The 18,278-nt window shown below is 38.7% G+C and overlaps 2 protein-coding genes and 1 pseudogene across 2 annotated transcripts; all 3 read left to right on the top strand.

The window, feature by feature from the left end:
- Nucleotides 1-19: 19 nt before the first annotated feature.
- On the top strand, nt 20-18,274 carry LOC113680327 (uncharacterized). Its single transcript, XM_027197343.2, has 8 exons — nt 20-949; nt 1,472-1,566; nt 7,919-8,075; nt 10,035-10,098; nt 14,828-14,946; nt 15,528-15,674; nt 16,152-16,308; nt 16,744-18,274. Exons 1-8 carry the CDS (start codon nt 398-400, stop codon nt 17,010-17,012), a joined length of 1,560 nt encoding a protein of 519 aa, XP_027053144.2. The 5' UTR covers nt 20-397; the 3' UTR covers nt 17,013-18,274.
- Nucleotides 4,175-5,584, top strand: LOC113680328 (melanocyte-stimulating hormone receptor-like). The gene has a single exon (XM_027197344.2). The coding sequence runs from the start codon at nt 4,318-4,320 to the stop codon at nt 5,224-5,226; it is 909 nt and encodes a 302-aa protein (XP_027053145.2). The 5' UTR covers nt 4,175-4,317; the 3' UTR covers nt 5,227-5,584.
- Nucleotides 11,939-14,064, top strand: LOC149038898 (uncharacterized; annotated as a pseudogene).
- Nucleotides 18,275-18,278: the final 4 nt, after the last annotated feature.

Below are 18,278 nucleotides of genomic sequence, written 5' to 3' on the forward strand. Positions count from 1 at the left end.
TGGAGAAAGTGATACTTTCGCCACAATTTCTTGATGTATAGGACTGTAAGTGAATACAAATCACTCGCCAAAAATACATTGTAACTCTACTGGAAAATGCGATCCAACAGTAGGATGGTAGATAGATCATCTTCTTTTCTTGTCTACAAAATGCGAAGAAATCAAAAGAACAGGTTTTAGTGCCATGATATCCCATTGAACTTACTCCGACACAGTAATTACCGTACGTGTCATTATTGTACAAGTGACAACAGAGACAGGAAAATATCAAGAGAAAATAGAGGACATTTTCAGACATAATCGGACTCGTTGGTACCGCTCATTCCAATTGAATTTTTCCCTTCACGCCTATTGTGAAATAATAATCGAAAGACGTGTTTATTGAGTTCGCAACGCCATGATCAGAGAGAGAAAAATGATGAAACATATTGCAGTGATATTCTTGTTTATAGACAACGTCTTCTTAGCGAACGCTGTCACCGTCGACCACAAGTGCAGCACAGGAGGGCGGCTGACTGTGTTATGGTGGGGCCAGGAGCCGTATATTTACAAATCTGGGGACAAGCAGGAAGATAACTTAAAATCAAAAGTAGATGCACCGGCGTCTATATCAGGGATGTTTCCATTAATCTTGGACCAAGCCCTTGAACGTTGTTGTAAAAGCAGCACAACACTGAACTACACGCAGGTCCCTGAAGGTCCTGCTGGCTTAGATCAACTTCTGGCCGCCGAAGACTTTGATCTCATTTTACCCGTTGGGGCAGAGGTTGGAGCAGGAACTGTTCGTCAGTTCTCGTTCACTGGGTTGCTTGAGTCCCCTGGAGTTGCAGTGCTTATCAAGGGAAACGTGTCTGGGGCTCAGTTATTGCTGTCTGTTCTTCAAGGCTGGCCCATCCTTGTGTTCATTCTCATTTCTGCCTCGCTCGCCGGAGTGGTTATCTGGTTATTTGTAAGTAACAATATGTCCTACTGCTTTGATTAATAAGCCGAATAATTCATGCAAAACTGACATGGCGGTAGAAAACGTCGCCGTTGCCTTTTAAAGATCATGGTTTAGTGTAGACACTTAAAAAATGGGCGGGTGGAAAGTGACTGGAATCAAGCTGCCTTTTTTTCGATGATCCATCAAGCGTGGGCCCAGCACGGCGCACTAACACTACCCATATCATGGGGTTGTCCGGATCATCGATTTTTTCGGTCATTGGCTCTGGTACAAAATTTTGATTTTTCACTTAAAATCAAATCAAAACTCAGTTGTTTAAGGTCATCTAACCAGGGCTCGATGTTTCGTTATTATTTCGCCTCAGATATCGATTCTCTTCTTGTTTACTGGATGAGGTGATTTTTGTTCAACTGACAATCCACGTACAACTCAAGCAAACGAACATTTTTGTCTAAACGTTAAATTGAAGAAGACATATTTAGTTTCATCGTTATGAATAAAAAGGTTGACCACATTTTCCTCTCTCAGGAACGAAAGGAGAATACAGAGCAATTTCCTGATTCATTTTCCCATGGTGTGTTTGAAGGATTCTGGTGGGCTTTCATAACTATGACAACCGTTGGGTAAGTACTCGTGCGAACAGAATAGATAATCCTCGTCCAAATCAACCAGGTGCACTTAAAATAACGGGAAAAACGGGATTAATATTGTTAGAAATTGAAAAGCTAAGAACCTTTGTTTTGTTAGTTGTTACACTACGCGGTTAAATCGTGAGAAGGCGATTTTTTTTAATTCGCGAACCGTTCTTTCGCTGAAACACCATCATGTAGTTTCCTTGCGTTTGAAGGCCGTTTATAGTTGCAAACTCAATTACAACGGATTGATGACCTGCGCTAAAGTTTGGAGAACACGAAATATATTTTGACTAAACCAAAAAACAGTTTTATTGCGAATCCATTGTGCTTTGCATATCTGCATTTGCATTGCTCTCAAAGAAAGGCTCACTCAAGAAAAGGCTAACTTTAACTAATCGCGACTCCATATATATGTTTTACAAAAAGTTCTAGAACATTCCAGAGATCTGTAATACAACTATTTTTAGTAACATTACATTGCTATTACATAATAAGAAATTATGCTGACTAAGGGTTCTAGGAAGTTCCATTAAGAGTTCTCAATGAGTCAGCATGACTAAGCGTTCTAGAAACTTCTTCAATTCTATATTTAGTAATTCCGTAACACAACGCACTCTCCATAAAAGAAGCCCAAACATGTATACCACATCATCCATGCCTAAAACATAAGATTACTTGATAAAACTATGGCTTGACACGAGAGGAAAAGCTACTTGAGTAAAGTTAGTTAGGAGCCAAATTTCTTTTAGCGTTTTATGGCCATTTATAGTTACACGCTCATCTACAAGTAAGTCAGCCGTCAACAAATCTCGTAACTCTCATGCTGGCGTAAGTGAGACCTAACACTGGGAGTAAGTTGTATTGTTAAGATGCAAGGAGCTACATCCTGAGTGAACCGAGTGATACCGCCCTCAGCTGAGCAAATTTAAGACTCTTGCCGCTCAGTAGACGAAATGCATACAGTTATAGTGCTGCTATGTCATGATGATAAAATGGCTGAGGTATTGTGCGAGTCTTGTGCCATTACTGCAAAAAAGTACTTTCTATCTCCTTAGACCTTATACCTCTTGTGCATCTCAACCACAAAACACAACAAATCAGAAATCGCCAAGGAACGTAACAAGATTTTAGAGGGTGGATGAAGAGATGAGCTCTTGCTTAAGGGAATAAGTATTAATATATTACTTGATATTGAAGTTATGAAGAGGAAAATATTGGCAGCTACAAGAAACTATAATGAAAATGTTCCTGCTTGAAACGTTTGACAAAAGAACAGAGCATCTTCAATGTTATCCGCCATTTTAGTTGTCATTGCTCAACTTTTACTAACGAGTGCTCTTCAAGTGTTATAAGGACCAGTCAGGGTGAAGGTTCCTAACGGATTCGTCTCTGCAAGGTGATGAAGATAAAAGCAAAGTTCTTTCCTGTCAGCACATTTTAATTCGTGGGCGTTGAGTCACCGAATATATATGTATGAAATAGATTGATAACCTTTATTATTGTTTTCTGTCATCTCTAAGATGCATGCTGGAGGCTATTACAAGAAAGAATAACATCTAAAGAAAGTAGAATTGTAATAGCTTTTGTACAAATATTGATTTTCTTTTGCCTTTATACATATTCTTCCTATGTCGTCAGTATTTTATTAAAACGATTCGAAATTTCATTCAAAACGGTAAAGTGAGCTTCGCTCACTTGTTCGTTTTTTGTTGATGCATTGCAACTCGTGAATAAAAATCGTTCGTCCGCTCTTTCCATGGAATAATCTCTATTTATTTAAGCAATAGACCATACTTCCTATCGGTTAACAGTTTGATGACCGTCATCATCATCTGAAACTTTGGATTTGTTTCAGATTTAACATTAAGCTTACGAGTGCACCATTTGTGGCTATATCTTTTGTCTGAAGGGATTATGCTCTCTTATTAAAAACACGTAGGCTTAAACTATCGACTCTTGGCTGAATGTCGCAACGCGAAACTTTAAATCATTGGAAATGGCTAAGAGACAATTATAATCATTTTCTGTGGATGTGTAAGGATGTTTTGGTCACCAACAGCTTGTTAATTACCGGGTGACAGAAAGGAACGTTTGTGTAAGCACAGAGTAGAAGGAGTTTAAATTCTACCACCTTGTTGACATTCAGTCACTTTTGCGTAAAGTTCACATAACAGAAATGAAAATAATACATTACTCGGTACTTTGAAAGGAGAAAGGTCTTGACAACAGCAGATGTTTTATTTCTGATATTGATAAAAAGCCAATAGTTTTTGGTTTATTTTTGTCTTTCCATCCTTGATAAGACACATTTTAAGTGAATTGTGGCTAAATGACAACAAGAATTCGGTTTTTTTTTTTGCTAACAAAGCAAATTCAGTATAGGTTGGTTTGTTTCAAGGCTGACTTAAATAACCCACACACACCTCAAGGAACATATATGTATAAAGGCAAAAGAAAATCAATATTGTATAGAAGTTATTACAATTTACTTTCTCTAAATGTTATTCTTGTAATAGCCTCCAGCATGCATCTTAGAGATGACAGGAAACAACAATAAAGGTCATCAATCTATTTCATATATACATATTTAATGACTCGACGCCCACGAACTTAAAATTTGCTGACAGGAAAGAACTTTACTTTCATCTTCATCACCTGGCAGAGACGAATCCGTTAGGAACCTTCACCCTGACTGGTCCTTATAACACTTGAAGAGCACTCGTTAGTAAAAGTTGAGCAATGACAACTAAAATGGCGGATAACATTGAAGATGCTCTGTTCTTTTGTCAAACGTTTCTAACAGGAACATTTTCATTTTGGTTTCTTGTGGCTGCCAATATTTTCCTCTTCATAACTTCAACGTCAAGTAATATATTGATACTTATTGCCTTACACAAGAGCTCATCCCTTCATCCACCCTCTAAGATCTTGTTACGCTCCTTAGCGATTGCTGACTTGTGTGTTGGGTTTGTTTTGGAGCCAGTATTTGTCGCATACTTAATGTCGGTACATTATGGGAACTGGAAAGTGTGTTTTCCGTTGGTTCACCTCTCGGCTGTTGTCGAAATGCTTTCCTGTGTAGTATCTTTACTAACGATGACCGCAATAAGTGTGGACAGGTTGTTTGCCCTGTCACTGGGTGTGAGGTACAGACAAATAGTCACTTCTAAACGCGTGGCGTTGGCCGTTCTCTGCCTTTGGACCGCAAGTATTTGTGCATCAGCCTCGGTATACTGGACTTTTGACATCATTGGATATTATAGCGTTACGGCTTTCACATTAGGTTTGACAGTTTCAACTTGCTGTTACGCAAAGATATATCAAAAGCTCCTTCATCATCAAGTTCAATTACATGGCAGTGTTCCTGGCAGAGCTGCACCATTAAACATCGCGCGATACAGAAAAACAGTGTCCAGTGCATTGTGGGTATATTTTACATTAGTTGTGTGTTATCTCCCAGCAGGCATAGTTACAGGTTTGGTTGTGATTCACCCTGAAGAAACCAGGGCACCGAATCTTCTGCTTGCGTGGGTAATGACATTTACACTTTCTTTTTTGAATTCTACGCTTAATCCAGTTGTGTACTGCTGGAAGATCACAGAACTGAGAGAAACAGTCAAGGCCACAGTGAGACAGATGTACCGCTAGAAAATAGTATAAGTATTTTAATCCTAACAGTAATAAGCATCTAATGTCTCCCCACAGTATCACTGCTGAGTCTAGCTCAAGTCTTGAGAATAAAGGAAATGATCATCACCCTAAGAAGCTCTTCTCCTAATACTCTTTTACAATATCAGAGGAAATGTATACAGAACAGTATTGAGAATCCGCCAATTGATGTTGGTGACTGAAGGGTTACGGTTATAAGCTTACATACCACAGATGCTTTTTTTCGGTGGGCCATCTCAACATAGCTTGAAAAAGTAATTCTGTAATAAGAAGTTGCTCAGCTAATAAATATTTGCACCACATAAATTATTTATTAAACTTGAACATTTAAACTTAACGGTCACTTCTCGTCACTTCTGTGGCTGTTTTTGGTTGAAGGAAACAGTGTCAAACAGTCGTACTTTTACGACATGGTTTGGTCATGTCTGTCACAGCGTTTTGCCTTATATTTTGTACTGAAGCTCAGAAGATATGTTTATGGCCATTTTAAAGCAGTGTAGGGTAAAACTGATGCAACCAAGCAACTCGCCTACAACAATGAATCTTGTTTTTCTCCTTATCCTAAGAACCGTAAACATGCAGTGAGAAGGTTATTACTGGCAAATCTTAAACTGTTGTTACTACTACGCGAATGTTTCGAGCTGACTATGTTCAGTTTGCAAAAATTAATACTGAACGGCCAATTTGAAATAGAAATGACGCTGTTTATCTTTTCTGTGCTTTATATTGAACAATGTGAGCGTAATTTTCAATGTGAAGTCAAAAATCGTGGTGAAAATGATTGAGAACGCCTAAAACGAAACCAAAACAAAAAGTTTTTCTCTATGTACAGCAACATAATAGACTTACAGCAGACTATAACACTCGGTAAATAATTAAACAATATCGCTTATTTGCTCTTTTCTCCGGCTATGTATATCCGGGTTTGATCGCTCAATAAGCAACACCCATATAATTTCCGGGCACCCGAATGATGAAAAACCTGTCTCAAGCATACCATAAAATAATGACAGTGCATATTGGATGGCGCTTAGAGAGGAAACGCTTTTAATTTACCATCGACGTTGGTCCAATATTTCGTATCAAGATCGATCAAGAGATTCTAGACAGTTCTTAATCTCTTGGATAGATTAAATAAATAATCAGGATTTTCCCCGAAGCAAATAAAACCCTAATAGCTTCTCTCTCATTAAAACAAAGTAGGCGACGAATCCAACATCAAATCATGGCTCGTGAATCATGCAAAAATGCTGTGGGTTAACGAAGAGTTTATAATGTTTCGCCAGCAAAGTTGTTTTGCAACTGAAATATCTCACTTTCAAGACTATGGATTTTACAGTTAAGTGATTGTGAAACCACTTTAAATTACGGCATCAACGAGCGCTTTTCATTCAATTAATTTGTTCTTGTTTTCTCGTCACCATATTCCCACCAATAACGTAGCTCCATTTTCTGCATGTAAACCCAAACACAACCCACAATTCCTCCAATCGCTCTGACGAAGCGCTAACGCTCGAAAAGTCAGCTTTTAAACTCTTAACGATGACCAATTTACGTTATCAACTTAGTTGATAATACTAAATTACAAAGAAATATTATATTTACATATCCATGATAAGAATGCTCAATCTTAAGAGTAAAAGAGTTAAAATATGCGCTTTCTTCCCAAACTCTTCTTAATTAGTCGATACTAAGACACTGCATGTGAGGACTGTAACGATGAATTTAGGTTAAAAAAGCTAATTTTTATACTCCAACATAAAACGAACAGTTACATGTTCGAAAGCCGCGAAGTAACTGACAACCCCGAATGCATATATTATTATAAGAACATTAGTTGCGCGCTCGTTGGGATCAGTTCATGTGTTTAGTTAGTATGTTCCTCCCTTATACTTAGAACCCGGTATTTTATGCCGCATACTTGCAACAATATTTTGTCACAAGGACACTCAAATTAACTAGAATTATTGTGTTATTTATTATTATAGAGTGTTAACTCTTTGTCAAAGCGAAATATTTGCTCTGACATTCGCTCAGAAACTCTTATCAGTGGCCAATTATGTGAGAGTAGTCCTGAAAAGGACTGTTGTAGTGACGGTAGTAGTGACTGACGCTTTAATAACCTGAGCGGCAGTCATCATCAGAGTCAAGTGGAGAGTTGTTGTCGGTTTTGTTGTCGGTTTTGTTGTCGTATAAATTGGATTTATTGACTCAGTCGACAATCGATAAAATGAAATTACCTAATGCTAATTGCAAAGTATCCGTGGAAAAATCGTTTTAAATACTGCTATTTCGTTTGCTGGATTAAAAAAAACATCGTGTAAAACGACATTATTGAGTTACTACTCTCAGATATACAATGGTTAGTCAAAAAATATCAAAATGGAGTTTGAGTAATAATCGTGCAGGGTTTCATTAGAAGTCAGTTATTACCAGCGGTCTACCACCGCCTGTGAGACTTCTTACCGCAGTCCCAGGTTTAGCTTACGTGCAGGTGCTCGTATTTGGGTTTCGCCTCAAGGCTCCTTTTTGGGAAAACTTGCGCATCATGCGCCAATGGCACCTTCTTATGGAAAAATTAATGGAGACCCCTGAAATAATAGCTAATTATTTGCTTTAATTTTTAAGGTAAACAAACATTGTAAAGCGTAATGATGAATCTATATTTTAGGTATGGAGATTTGGCGCCCAAAACAATCCCTGGGAAGCTTCTGGGACTGATATGGATGTTAGCGGGTCTTATCATCATTACCATGTTCATCAGTATCATCACAGCAGCATTGACCAATGTCAGTCTGCTAGGACGGACCAACCTTCGAGGGGTCACGGTAAGTACTGGGACTGAGTTCGACCTCGGTAAGAAGAGGCTAATTCGTTGTAGATGGTACAAATTACTTTCTTACTTCATCATACTTCGGTAAAACTGGAGAAAAATTGAATTAACTTTATCTAAACACGAAAGCCATGAGCTAATCAGTTTGATTACTGTCAAATGTTACCCTCGTTAAATAAAGTCTACAACTACTACGACTGCATTAAACTGTAGCTCAACAGAGAGTTCGTGTTAAGATGGATTTTATTCAATTACAATAATAGTGAAGAGAAAAGATTGGTTATAGATAAAGATGTTTAAAAAACTTTTGGTAAGAGGGTGAGACGAAGAAAAACCCTGAGTCTTTCAAATGAGGATTTTTGCCTCGATTAGACTTTCCAAATTTTTACGACGTATTCCCTAATAACTGAAACACAGAGAATAAAAAAGGGGAGAAGTTTCTAAAGAAACTGTGGTGCTGCGTCGGTGTCGGAGTATAACAAGACAATTTTGGTATTAATGATGATAACATAAAGAGTTTCAAAGCTGACGCTTCGGGCGTAAACCCTCTCGTCAGAGCCAATAGAGAAATTATGGGTTGTGTGTGAGTTTATATGTAGAAAATGGAGCTACGCTATTGGTGGGAAAATAGAGACAAGAAAAACAAGAATAAATTAGTTGAATGAAAAGCGTTCGTTGATACCGTGGGGATTAAGAGTGCCGATTTGAAATATTAATTTTGTGAAAGAGTTGGAGGCTTTCCGAACTACCTGGATGTGAGGAAAGGCCGCAAACTGCCATATGCTGCTTAGAATGAGTAGGGAGATTAAAGTGTCTGCAACTGGTTTGGATGTGTCCTTGTCGTTCCTATCTACGTCGTGGTGTTCTCAGAATCGGTCATCAAGTCGTCTTCCTGTTTCACCAATGTATAACTTTTTGCAATAAGTGTAAGTTATGCAATAGTTGACATTGGCGGAGAAGCACGTGAAGTGATCAGTGATCTTAATGGATCTCTTTGGTCCTGATATTTTCTCGACGTTATGAATGAAAGGACAAGTTTTGCACCGTGAGCGTGCGCAGTTCCATTGAGGTTGGTCATTGCTTTGTAATGAACTTTTGTACAAAAAGTTACCTAAGTTTTAGTCACGTTTGAATTAAATAAGTGGAGGTTGCGAAAAGATAGGGCGTCCAATAAATTCATCGATAGTCAGCCCTACAAACATAATAGAAGGAAAATACCGATCGCATTCCATTCACTCTCAAATTTCACCTTCACAACCACGCAGTTAAATGCATCCTTCTTAAAAACTTTAGACTACTTCAAAATGATTCAGAGACTGGTATTATCATTTTGCAACCTCCACGGTTTTTTATTACAAAACAAACTAATGACCAACCTGGAACTTTCAGGGTCAGTTCTGTTATTGATACTAAGTTCAAATGTAAAAATTGTCCAGTACACTGCCGGATGCTAACTGATCACCAAATAACATTCAACTGTACATCAAATAAATTGTATAGTAGCGGTAGAAAGGTGTTCAAGAAACTGCCTAATGTCGGGCAAATCGGTATAGAAAGCACCATTAAGTTTGAAACGACACCCAACGGATTCCAAGACGGACAGTACCACGATAAAAAGGTCTGTAGCCAGGCTTTGGAAAAGATAGTTTGCTGGCTGATTGTGTGGTGAGCCAAGGTATCAAGAATAGTGAAGTTTTTAGAATGAAGCAGCAACGGCTGATACGTTGAGTATCAAGAAGAATGTTAATTGATATTTTTTTGAAAAGAGGGGAGACCACGTCATGAAAATTGGATTATTCACTACACAATGCATCGAAAAACGAGACCGCGAGAATGTACAAGTCGAATAAGATAAGTTGGGAGAAAATACCATTTATGAAGTTTTTATGCCTTGTGGTAATTAGTGAAGTTAGACTAATGAAACTAATTTATCCCTAATTGACTTTCATGGCAGATTTCAGTCGTTAATCACAGCGAGGAACACAAGCTTGGAATTCGAGAAATTGCGAATGTTGAAGGTAAACAACAGCGTTAATTGTCTGATTATGTAATTTGTGATAATCGGTATTGACATAAATTAATATTTTGCCGACACGGAACAGAGAACTGGGTGCGAGCGTAGTACGCGGAGGCTCATGGGTAGTATGTTTGTAAGAAGAGGTCGTTGAGAAACTTGTGGCATTCTACGGTCAGCCTTGCCACTAGCACTTTCCCATAAGGTTTATCTTTATTGTGTAATTAGCCTGATATGATTTGTTTTCTTCATTCTCTTCATTGTTTATAGATCAACCTTAAAACCCCAAAGGTTGCGCCACTGCAGTTGGTCGGGGGTACACGGTCCCTATTTTCCTAACAAGAGGTTTTTGGGGTTTACGTGTCCGGCTTTGGCGCATGTAGGACGTTACTTGATGTATCTCTTATCCACTTTGTTGTAAATTCATTGTCACAATTAAAATCTATCTTGGGCCTGGCTGACCAACGCGCCCATGCCTCAACCTTGGAGTGTGTTCGGTTGTGTAGTGAAGGCAAAATTATAGGGCTTTGAGACATCTCTGTATTTCTCTATTATCATTTTTAAATTATTTTGCATAACTCATATCTTAAAAAACCTCCAGTAATTTGCCCTTCAGTTTTCAAGGAGACGGTTGTAAAAGGTCACGAAACTGAAATCGTGCGTGAACAAAATAATTAATTTTTTTCGTAAGAACGATCGCTGTCTAATCGAGGGATACAAAATTAATTTTAACAAACATTCAAAATAATTTGCATCATTATTATTATATTATTAAGTTCACGTATTTTTATTCAAATTTTTTTCCGCATTTACGGTTCACTCGTCGAAGACTGCAGTTCAGGCAGTCGAAAGCTCGTACTTTCTTAACGTGATCGTTCTGGCCAGAGATCGTTCCTAAAAAAATACCATGTTTTACCCTGGCTGCGGCTCTTTTATATTTTCAAAATAATTAGTGTTAACAGATACTAGCTGCCTTCAATCGATTCCTTCCTGCTCCTTTACATTTCTGTTAGAAATGCTTTGATGACGCACAACTTAGTTTTGACATCCGCGACAGTTAAGGAGCATGTGCGTGTGTTATTCTGATTCGTTCATAAGTTTACCTATAACTTAGTTGCTTTTCGTTTTCGATTCAGTTTTTTATTTTGTTTGGAACCTTTGTCATGAAACTAACACGTATGGGTTAGAGGACGGAAATAATCAGTTGAAACAATAAAGCGACAAAAATTACCTCATTAAACTTCGTTAATTTTTTTCTCCGCCAAAGAACTCTGAATATTAGAACTATCTGCTGATGACATTTCCAGGTGATGTGATTAGGATCTTTAAAAGAATCAGATTCAGAGACCGAAACGCTGGCTAAACCACACCATTTCCAATTTCAAACAATGACCCGAAACAAATGAAAATTACATCATTGTTCTTAAAAGATCAATTAAGATAACGAACTCGAAAAATAAAGCGCACAGACGATTTTTTTAAAGTTTCTCAACTATTCATGTTTTGCATAGGTCTTAGGCTCTTTGTATCTCAGTTTATCTCTGTCTCTTTTCTTTCCACTCTGTAGGACCGAAAAAAATCGCGTTACTGCTATGGTGACTGTTACGTTAGTTCAGAGTATAAAAAAAGAAAAAGTACAAAGGAACAGGATGAACGAAATCAAAATAAATCTTTGAACCAGATTTGCGCAAAGCTGTTGTTACATTTAAATTTTTTTCAGGTCCTATTTACAACTACTCGTTTCAGTAGTGTTCTTAGCTGCGAGGATCTCCTAATTTCATCTGTTGTTACATTGTTGGTATCCTTCCTTTCTAAGTGAATAGGAAGGAAAAAGGTGTTGTTTCAACTGTTCGGGTTCAACCAATCATTCATGATTGCTGTTGGGCATTGTTTCAGAAATGATGAAAAAACAAGCAGTGCATCGAACGAGACATCGTCTGGGAACCTAAAACATAGATTGGCATGCCGTTTGTACCGAAATAATGATGTTGTTTGCCATCATCTATGGTTTAAATGCAATAGTGGCGTTTGTAGGAAATCTCTTCGTCTTACTTGTGGTAGCAATCTACAACCGTTTTCACAAAAAAAGATACATTTTGTTGGCCAGCTTAGCACTTTCAGATTTGCTCTTTGCCATACTGGTGGTCAGCAATCGCGCCGCCGCCAATGCTCTTGAGCAATGGCCTTTTGGAACCACTTGGTGCTTTGGAAACGCGTTTATTGTCAGACTTCTTCACTTAACTACGGTGTTCCATCTTTGTGCGATATCTCATGAAAGATACACTGCCATCGTCAGGCAGCCATTAACCTACATTGACAACTTCACCAAGATGAGAATATTTCTCTATCTAACTTTTTTTATGGTTTTTACCGGCGGCTATATCCCAAGGTCCGTTCATCGGCTGGGGAGACTTTACTTACAACCCAGGAATATTCACTTGCGAGCAGCATTGGGAAACAACTTTTCCTTTGCTGATATCTTCTTTTCTCATTCCACTGATCTTAATAAGCTTCCTAAACTACAAGGTTCTCAAAGTCGTCTGTCGGATTCAAAGCAGTTTCAAAGTTGTAAGTGGCCTATCCAGCATAGAAAACAAGACGGCAGATTGGTTGACCGGGCAGCAATCATGCTCCAGTAATAACCAATCTCAGAATCCCAATCAACAGCACACAAGGAAATGCAAGAGTCCAGGTGATACCAAGAGCGAAGAACATGGGCCTTTGTCTCAAATACAGAATGCGACTGTGAAGAGCTTTCTCCCTTCTCAAATGCAAGATGAAGAAAATTGACCTATATTGACCTTATCCTGCAGAAACAACTCTTTTGCAAGCACACCAGGTAGGAGAAGTACTTACAGCCCAATACCGATCCAATGATGGTTCCCCGCACCGATTCCATCGAGTCCGATCGCACCCGTCACCAAAACATTTACATAGTCTAGTAGATGTGCCAAAAAATCAGTCCTTTTTCAGTGGCCAGAGCAACAACTGCAATGAAGCAGTAGAAATTGGATGCTCTTATGCGAAGATATCTCAGAGGCACCATCAACAAACCCATCGTCATGCCGTGGCAGAACGCGAACACTACAAATTAGATGAAATAACTATCGAGATGGTCTTTGCTCAAAAAGGCCAGTCGTCACGACAACCTCAGAATTTTGGCACTCTACAAGATAACGATGGATTACAGATAGGTGGTATGAAGAGTCAGAGTCTCAGAAAGGAAAGAAAAACTGGGAGACGAACTGTTTACAAAATCACAACTAAAAATGCTGTTGGCGTAGCAACTAACGTCAATCGATCCCAAAGAGAAAGACCATCTTTAGGAGAGCACAAAATCAAAATTCCAAGCCAGAAAAAAGAGGTTTACCCCGAATGTGATTTTGAAGCAGTCAGTCACCCAGTCACTAAAGCAAAGGCATTGCCTGTGCATCTATGTGAAGAAGATTGCCTAACACCGCACATCAATCGAGGAACATTCCAAGATGAGCAGGCAAAGGAACGAGAAATGCCAATGAATGGCAGTCCTTCAAATTGCCACACTTTACAAGCGCCGGCAAAAAATTGGGCAACCAAACAAAGAGAAAAGCCAGGAAAAACTGTGATGTTACTTGCTAAGCTGCTTGGAGAGGGAAAAGCCGCCTGAGATGTCATGATTATAATTGGAGCTTTTATTCTATGTTACCTTCCCCTATGGATCATGGCTTTGTACCGTTCCCTTGGTGGGTGGACTGCAGCGAAGACCACTCTATCAATCCATTACATATATTCCTTCAGCATGCTTTGTAATCCTATAATCTATTCTGTGAGAAAAAAAGGGTTTAGGAAAGCTCTGAAAAAGATGTTAAGACTGTGAAATTTATTTTCTTCGAAGGCTTAGTTGTAGCTAAGAAGACTATGCGTATTTTTACTCTCTCAATACAGTAGTATAGTTTCAAACGACTCAAAATTGATGTAAGCGCCGTTATGAACGAAATGTTTTAAAAAAACAGCTAAGTCTACAGTATCCCAGCAGTCTCGATAACAATTCGCACAATATGCAAGTTATATAATTATTTTATTGGTAAGGACGTGGTGTAGATCCGAGTGTTGTCCAAAGTATGACATTAGTTAATTTTTGCATATTAATGACTAGTCAAGCAAATGGCGTAACACTGAAGTTTAATGAAAAATTGATACTGTTATTACTGTAGAAGAAGAAAGCAAACTGTATTGTGGCTTCAGTTGGCCGAGAGGGACGTAATCAGCACTAAAATTGTTTAGAAGTTCGGCCTGATTCATGTAAACACGTGTTGTTGATAGATATGTAACTGAAGAGTAGAAATCTGAATACAGAAAATGAAATGCGTTATTTATGGCTTAAACAATGAGTGTTCTATGACTTTATTGCACCTATTCGTCAGTTAACATTTCGACATCATCTGGACTTAAAATTTCATCTTGGTGAAAGTCATGTGGTATTTGATTACAGACTTAATAGTTGACACACGAAGATGACCTAGTTAACTCTTTAGACCCTAACACCCCTGACATCGGTATTCATTCTCTCCACACTGTTCTGTAAACATTTCTTAAGGTACTAGATAATCAAACATATGATACAAAAAAGTACACGGATAGTGGGAGGTTGACTTTCGCGGTTTGTTTACATCAAAAGTCACGTGACACTACACGTGAACTCAAAAGCCTAAAAGGTAAATTGTAACTGCATTGTGACTTTGTTACTTATGCAGCTCTGAGTAACAGCGACCAAGTGTTTCAATATGTGCTGGACCGTCGAGTGGAAGGTGCATTGGTGGACGTACACGGACTCAAGCATCACATAAATGCCCTCACTCAACACAATATTCAGGTAAATCAGTAGTGAATACGAATTCTCTGTCTGTTGTCTCTTGTCTGCTGTCTTGTCTTTCGTTATTCCCATCCTGTAAAGTAGGGTAATTAACAATCCCAGTGGCCATCGTGAAAACGGTGAGGATTCGGTGGTTCAAATCTGTGTCGTTTTAAGTTAACACCAACTCTGATTCCTCAATCCTACCATAATTTGAGGTCCATTTCCTCGAAAAAAATTTTAGGGAAATGCCAAATTTTTGCTCGATTAAAGTTTTAATTTTTTTTTTACATCATTGGTTAACGTGGCAACGCTACAGTCTCTTAAAATTAGCGCATTTAATTTTCAGCCTTATGTGTTCTTTAACTCACACGAAAAAGAGTTTGCTAACCCCCCACTTCGTTATTGAATTCCGATCTTTCTACAAAATTTTTAATACATCTGCGTAGAGGTTAAGAGACACCCCTGAAATTTGAGTTGATTTTAGGCAATTCGTTTTCTTGTTTCGCTGCAAAATTGCAAGATAGTTCCTCCCAAAAATAAGGCAGGCTTATTCTGCCGTGATCGAACCAAAACTTTTACATATGATCACTGCCCTACAGGTTGGAAACATTCTAACGAGTCACGTTTCATATGGAGCGATCCTTGCACGCAACTCGACAGATTTTTTGAAATGCTTCAATGAATACGTTCAAACGGAAGAGCAATGGCTTTACTACATTCTGGCCGAAAATACCGGAACCACACAGGTAGGTTTGACAAAGGAAGCGGCAACTATATTTTAAACAGAAGAGATTACATGGCAAGGAAGTCTTGAGGTAAATCCATACGTCCTTATTGGTTCCTACTTGGTCGGGATTTCGGCACATGGATCGATTCCAAGGAAACGGCTACAAGCCGTGAAATTTTGTACTCGAAAGTCAGCAAATTCCACACAAATAGGTTTGGTCTAGGTACCATTTAATAAACTACTCACTAACCTCGCTTATTAAAACCGTACCGGGGAATATTGGCTCTCGCTTGTTTTTGTACAGACCTCGCCGTGCTCAGTCCGTATACTGCCATGAGCTCAGGCCAATATTCCCTAGTAGAGCTCTCGCGCTAGGCTACAGCCCTTACGCTAAAACTTATTATTTCAATGAAAAGAGTACTGCACGCCTTTGGGTAGTGTAATAAACCTTGGTGACAGTACTGGCAACTAATGAGGTACTTTTCTTGTTCAAAAGGAAAAGATAAGCGTTGCAGAAGATTACTTTGGAAGCGGAGGAATATTCAGCATAACAGTATATGGTGGGCTGGCCTTGTTTGTGGTGCTCATGGCTGCAGGGATTGGCTGGGAGGCATACAAGAAAAACAAAATGAAAAACAGCGGGAAAAGCGGAGGTAAGGAAAAATCTCGTTCTGTTGTCTCTTCTGGCCCGATCCAGCTTAACCACTTTGAACGACACAAGGGAGAATTTATATACATATTGAGCAGCAAATTAACAAATCGACAGTAGTTCAGCGTGATCTGTTGTCTTATCGACAACACTATTCTTCTACACAATAGTCAAATTGCTGTGCGCCTCGTGAGTCCGTTACAAATTTGTCTTTGTCGATGAAAGGACAGACCACGCTTAACCATAGTCGATTTGTTTTTTACCACAATATCGACGTCAAACTAAAAGATCCTTTCAATGCGTGACCATTGCGTGAGACGCTGACGCGAGCAGATTTCTCTGTACTCTCATCGACAACGCCAAATTGGCCAATTAGAATGCGACATCACTGCCAATTGTGGTAAAAATATTAAAACATATTCTTTCTCTCTACCATCAGCAAGCTCCATCACAGCACCCACAGCCATTGTACTGGAGGACTTAGGGACCCACCCAACCCCAAGGCTGTCATTTGGTCATGCACCTTCTGAGCAACTTGTCTCCAAACACAGCATGGAAATCATGAAGATGGACGAAGAGCTAAATAATTTCCGCCGGGACTGGCAGGAAAAACGTACGAAAATGCTTGAGCGACATCAGAGAGAACGAGCTGTTTCTGGTATGAATGGTGACACTAACAGCTCCCTAACACCTCTTAAAGGGAATTGAGTTTACTGTATGACTTCTAGATGAGCTCACATTGTAACTTCTCTCCGAGTTATCATTACACCGTAGGGCAGACAGGTGACGAAAACTTGAAATTTAAATCTAATACTGTCTTGATATACTCCTAAATTCTCAAAACATAAGCAGCAGCTGTTATATGGCAGTTAGAAAGGAAAACAATGTTCCTTTACCTTAGGACTAATGAAATTAAGGTTGCATAGCAAAATATAGATGCTTGGTATGATTTCAGGACATCAAGTTTTTGTTCTCGACTGAGTTAAAAATTTCGTTATCACTGAAGAGCCGTTTTGGAAGATTTCACAGCTTTGATGCTCGATAACTTTCATCGCACCAACTTTATACTTAATTAGAACCGGGCATATTCCTTCCCTCTAATGATTCCGAATCGAGGCGGGCCAAAAAAAGAAAAAACAAAAACGAAATGAAACATCTTAAGTACCTCATCCGACAATTTTCCCGTATACTGAAAGAAATAAACCTGTTTTAGTATCTTTGTGGTATATACTAAGACAATTATTCACTTCAGTGTAGGTGAAAGCAGTGAATATTAACCTTGCCTCTTCGAAACTCGGTAAAAATCCATCATCATTCACCTCCACTTCGGTGAATATTTGTTAAATATTCGTAGCTATGGAATCGTTTGCACGTTTTGTTGATAAGATCTTATATAAAACAAGACCTCACCGAGACAAAGCTTAAACTATGACATTTCTATTTGGTAGAAAATATTGCTTTTATCGCTCGCTTATTGGCTGGCGGATAGGTGATTTAAAAAATAACATTCATATTCAAATAACTGGAGAGAAAACTTGAGTGTCTTGTTTTGATACCATTACCTGATGGGAAATCATTTAGGTAAACGAGGTGGCCATTCCAGAAAACGCGCAAGTGTGAAAACATTTGGTTCAACCTTTGCAACATCTTTAAACAACGTTTTTAACTAATGATGCAAGACTAAAAAGAAAAGAATGGAAATTGCACCTGGACAGTTGAACCAAAGTCTCCAGAAGTTCTACGTATCGGCAACGAAGACAGCAATAGTCACGATAGGTAGCCTAGGAGACGGTTTCACAGAGATCCTCCTACACAATGTTGGTCACATCAAATTTTTCTTTAATCTTTGCATGTGAATTATACTTCGTTAGGTTAGTTTCAAGGTCAGTCGTCTTACTTTTAATTTGTCACCGTGAAAGCCGCTTAAGTTATCATCAAATAAAGAATAAAGTTAGCTGTTTCTTACAGAACCCA

This window comes from Pocillopora damicornis, chromosome 10 (genome assembly GCF_964200805.1).
Source record: "Pocillopora damicornis chromosome 10, jaPocDami1.2, whole genome shotgun sequence".
Lineage (NCBI taxonomy): Eukaryota > Metazoa > Cnidaria > Anthozoa > Scleractinia > Pocilloporidae > Pocillopora > Pocillopora damicornis.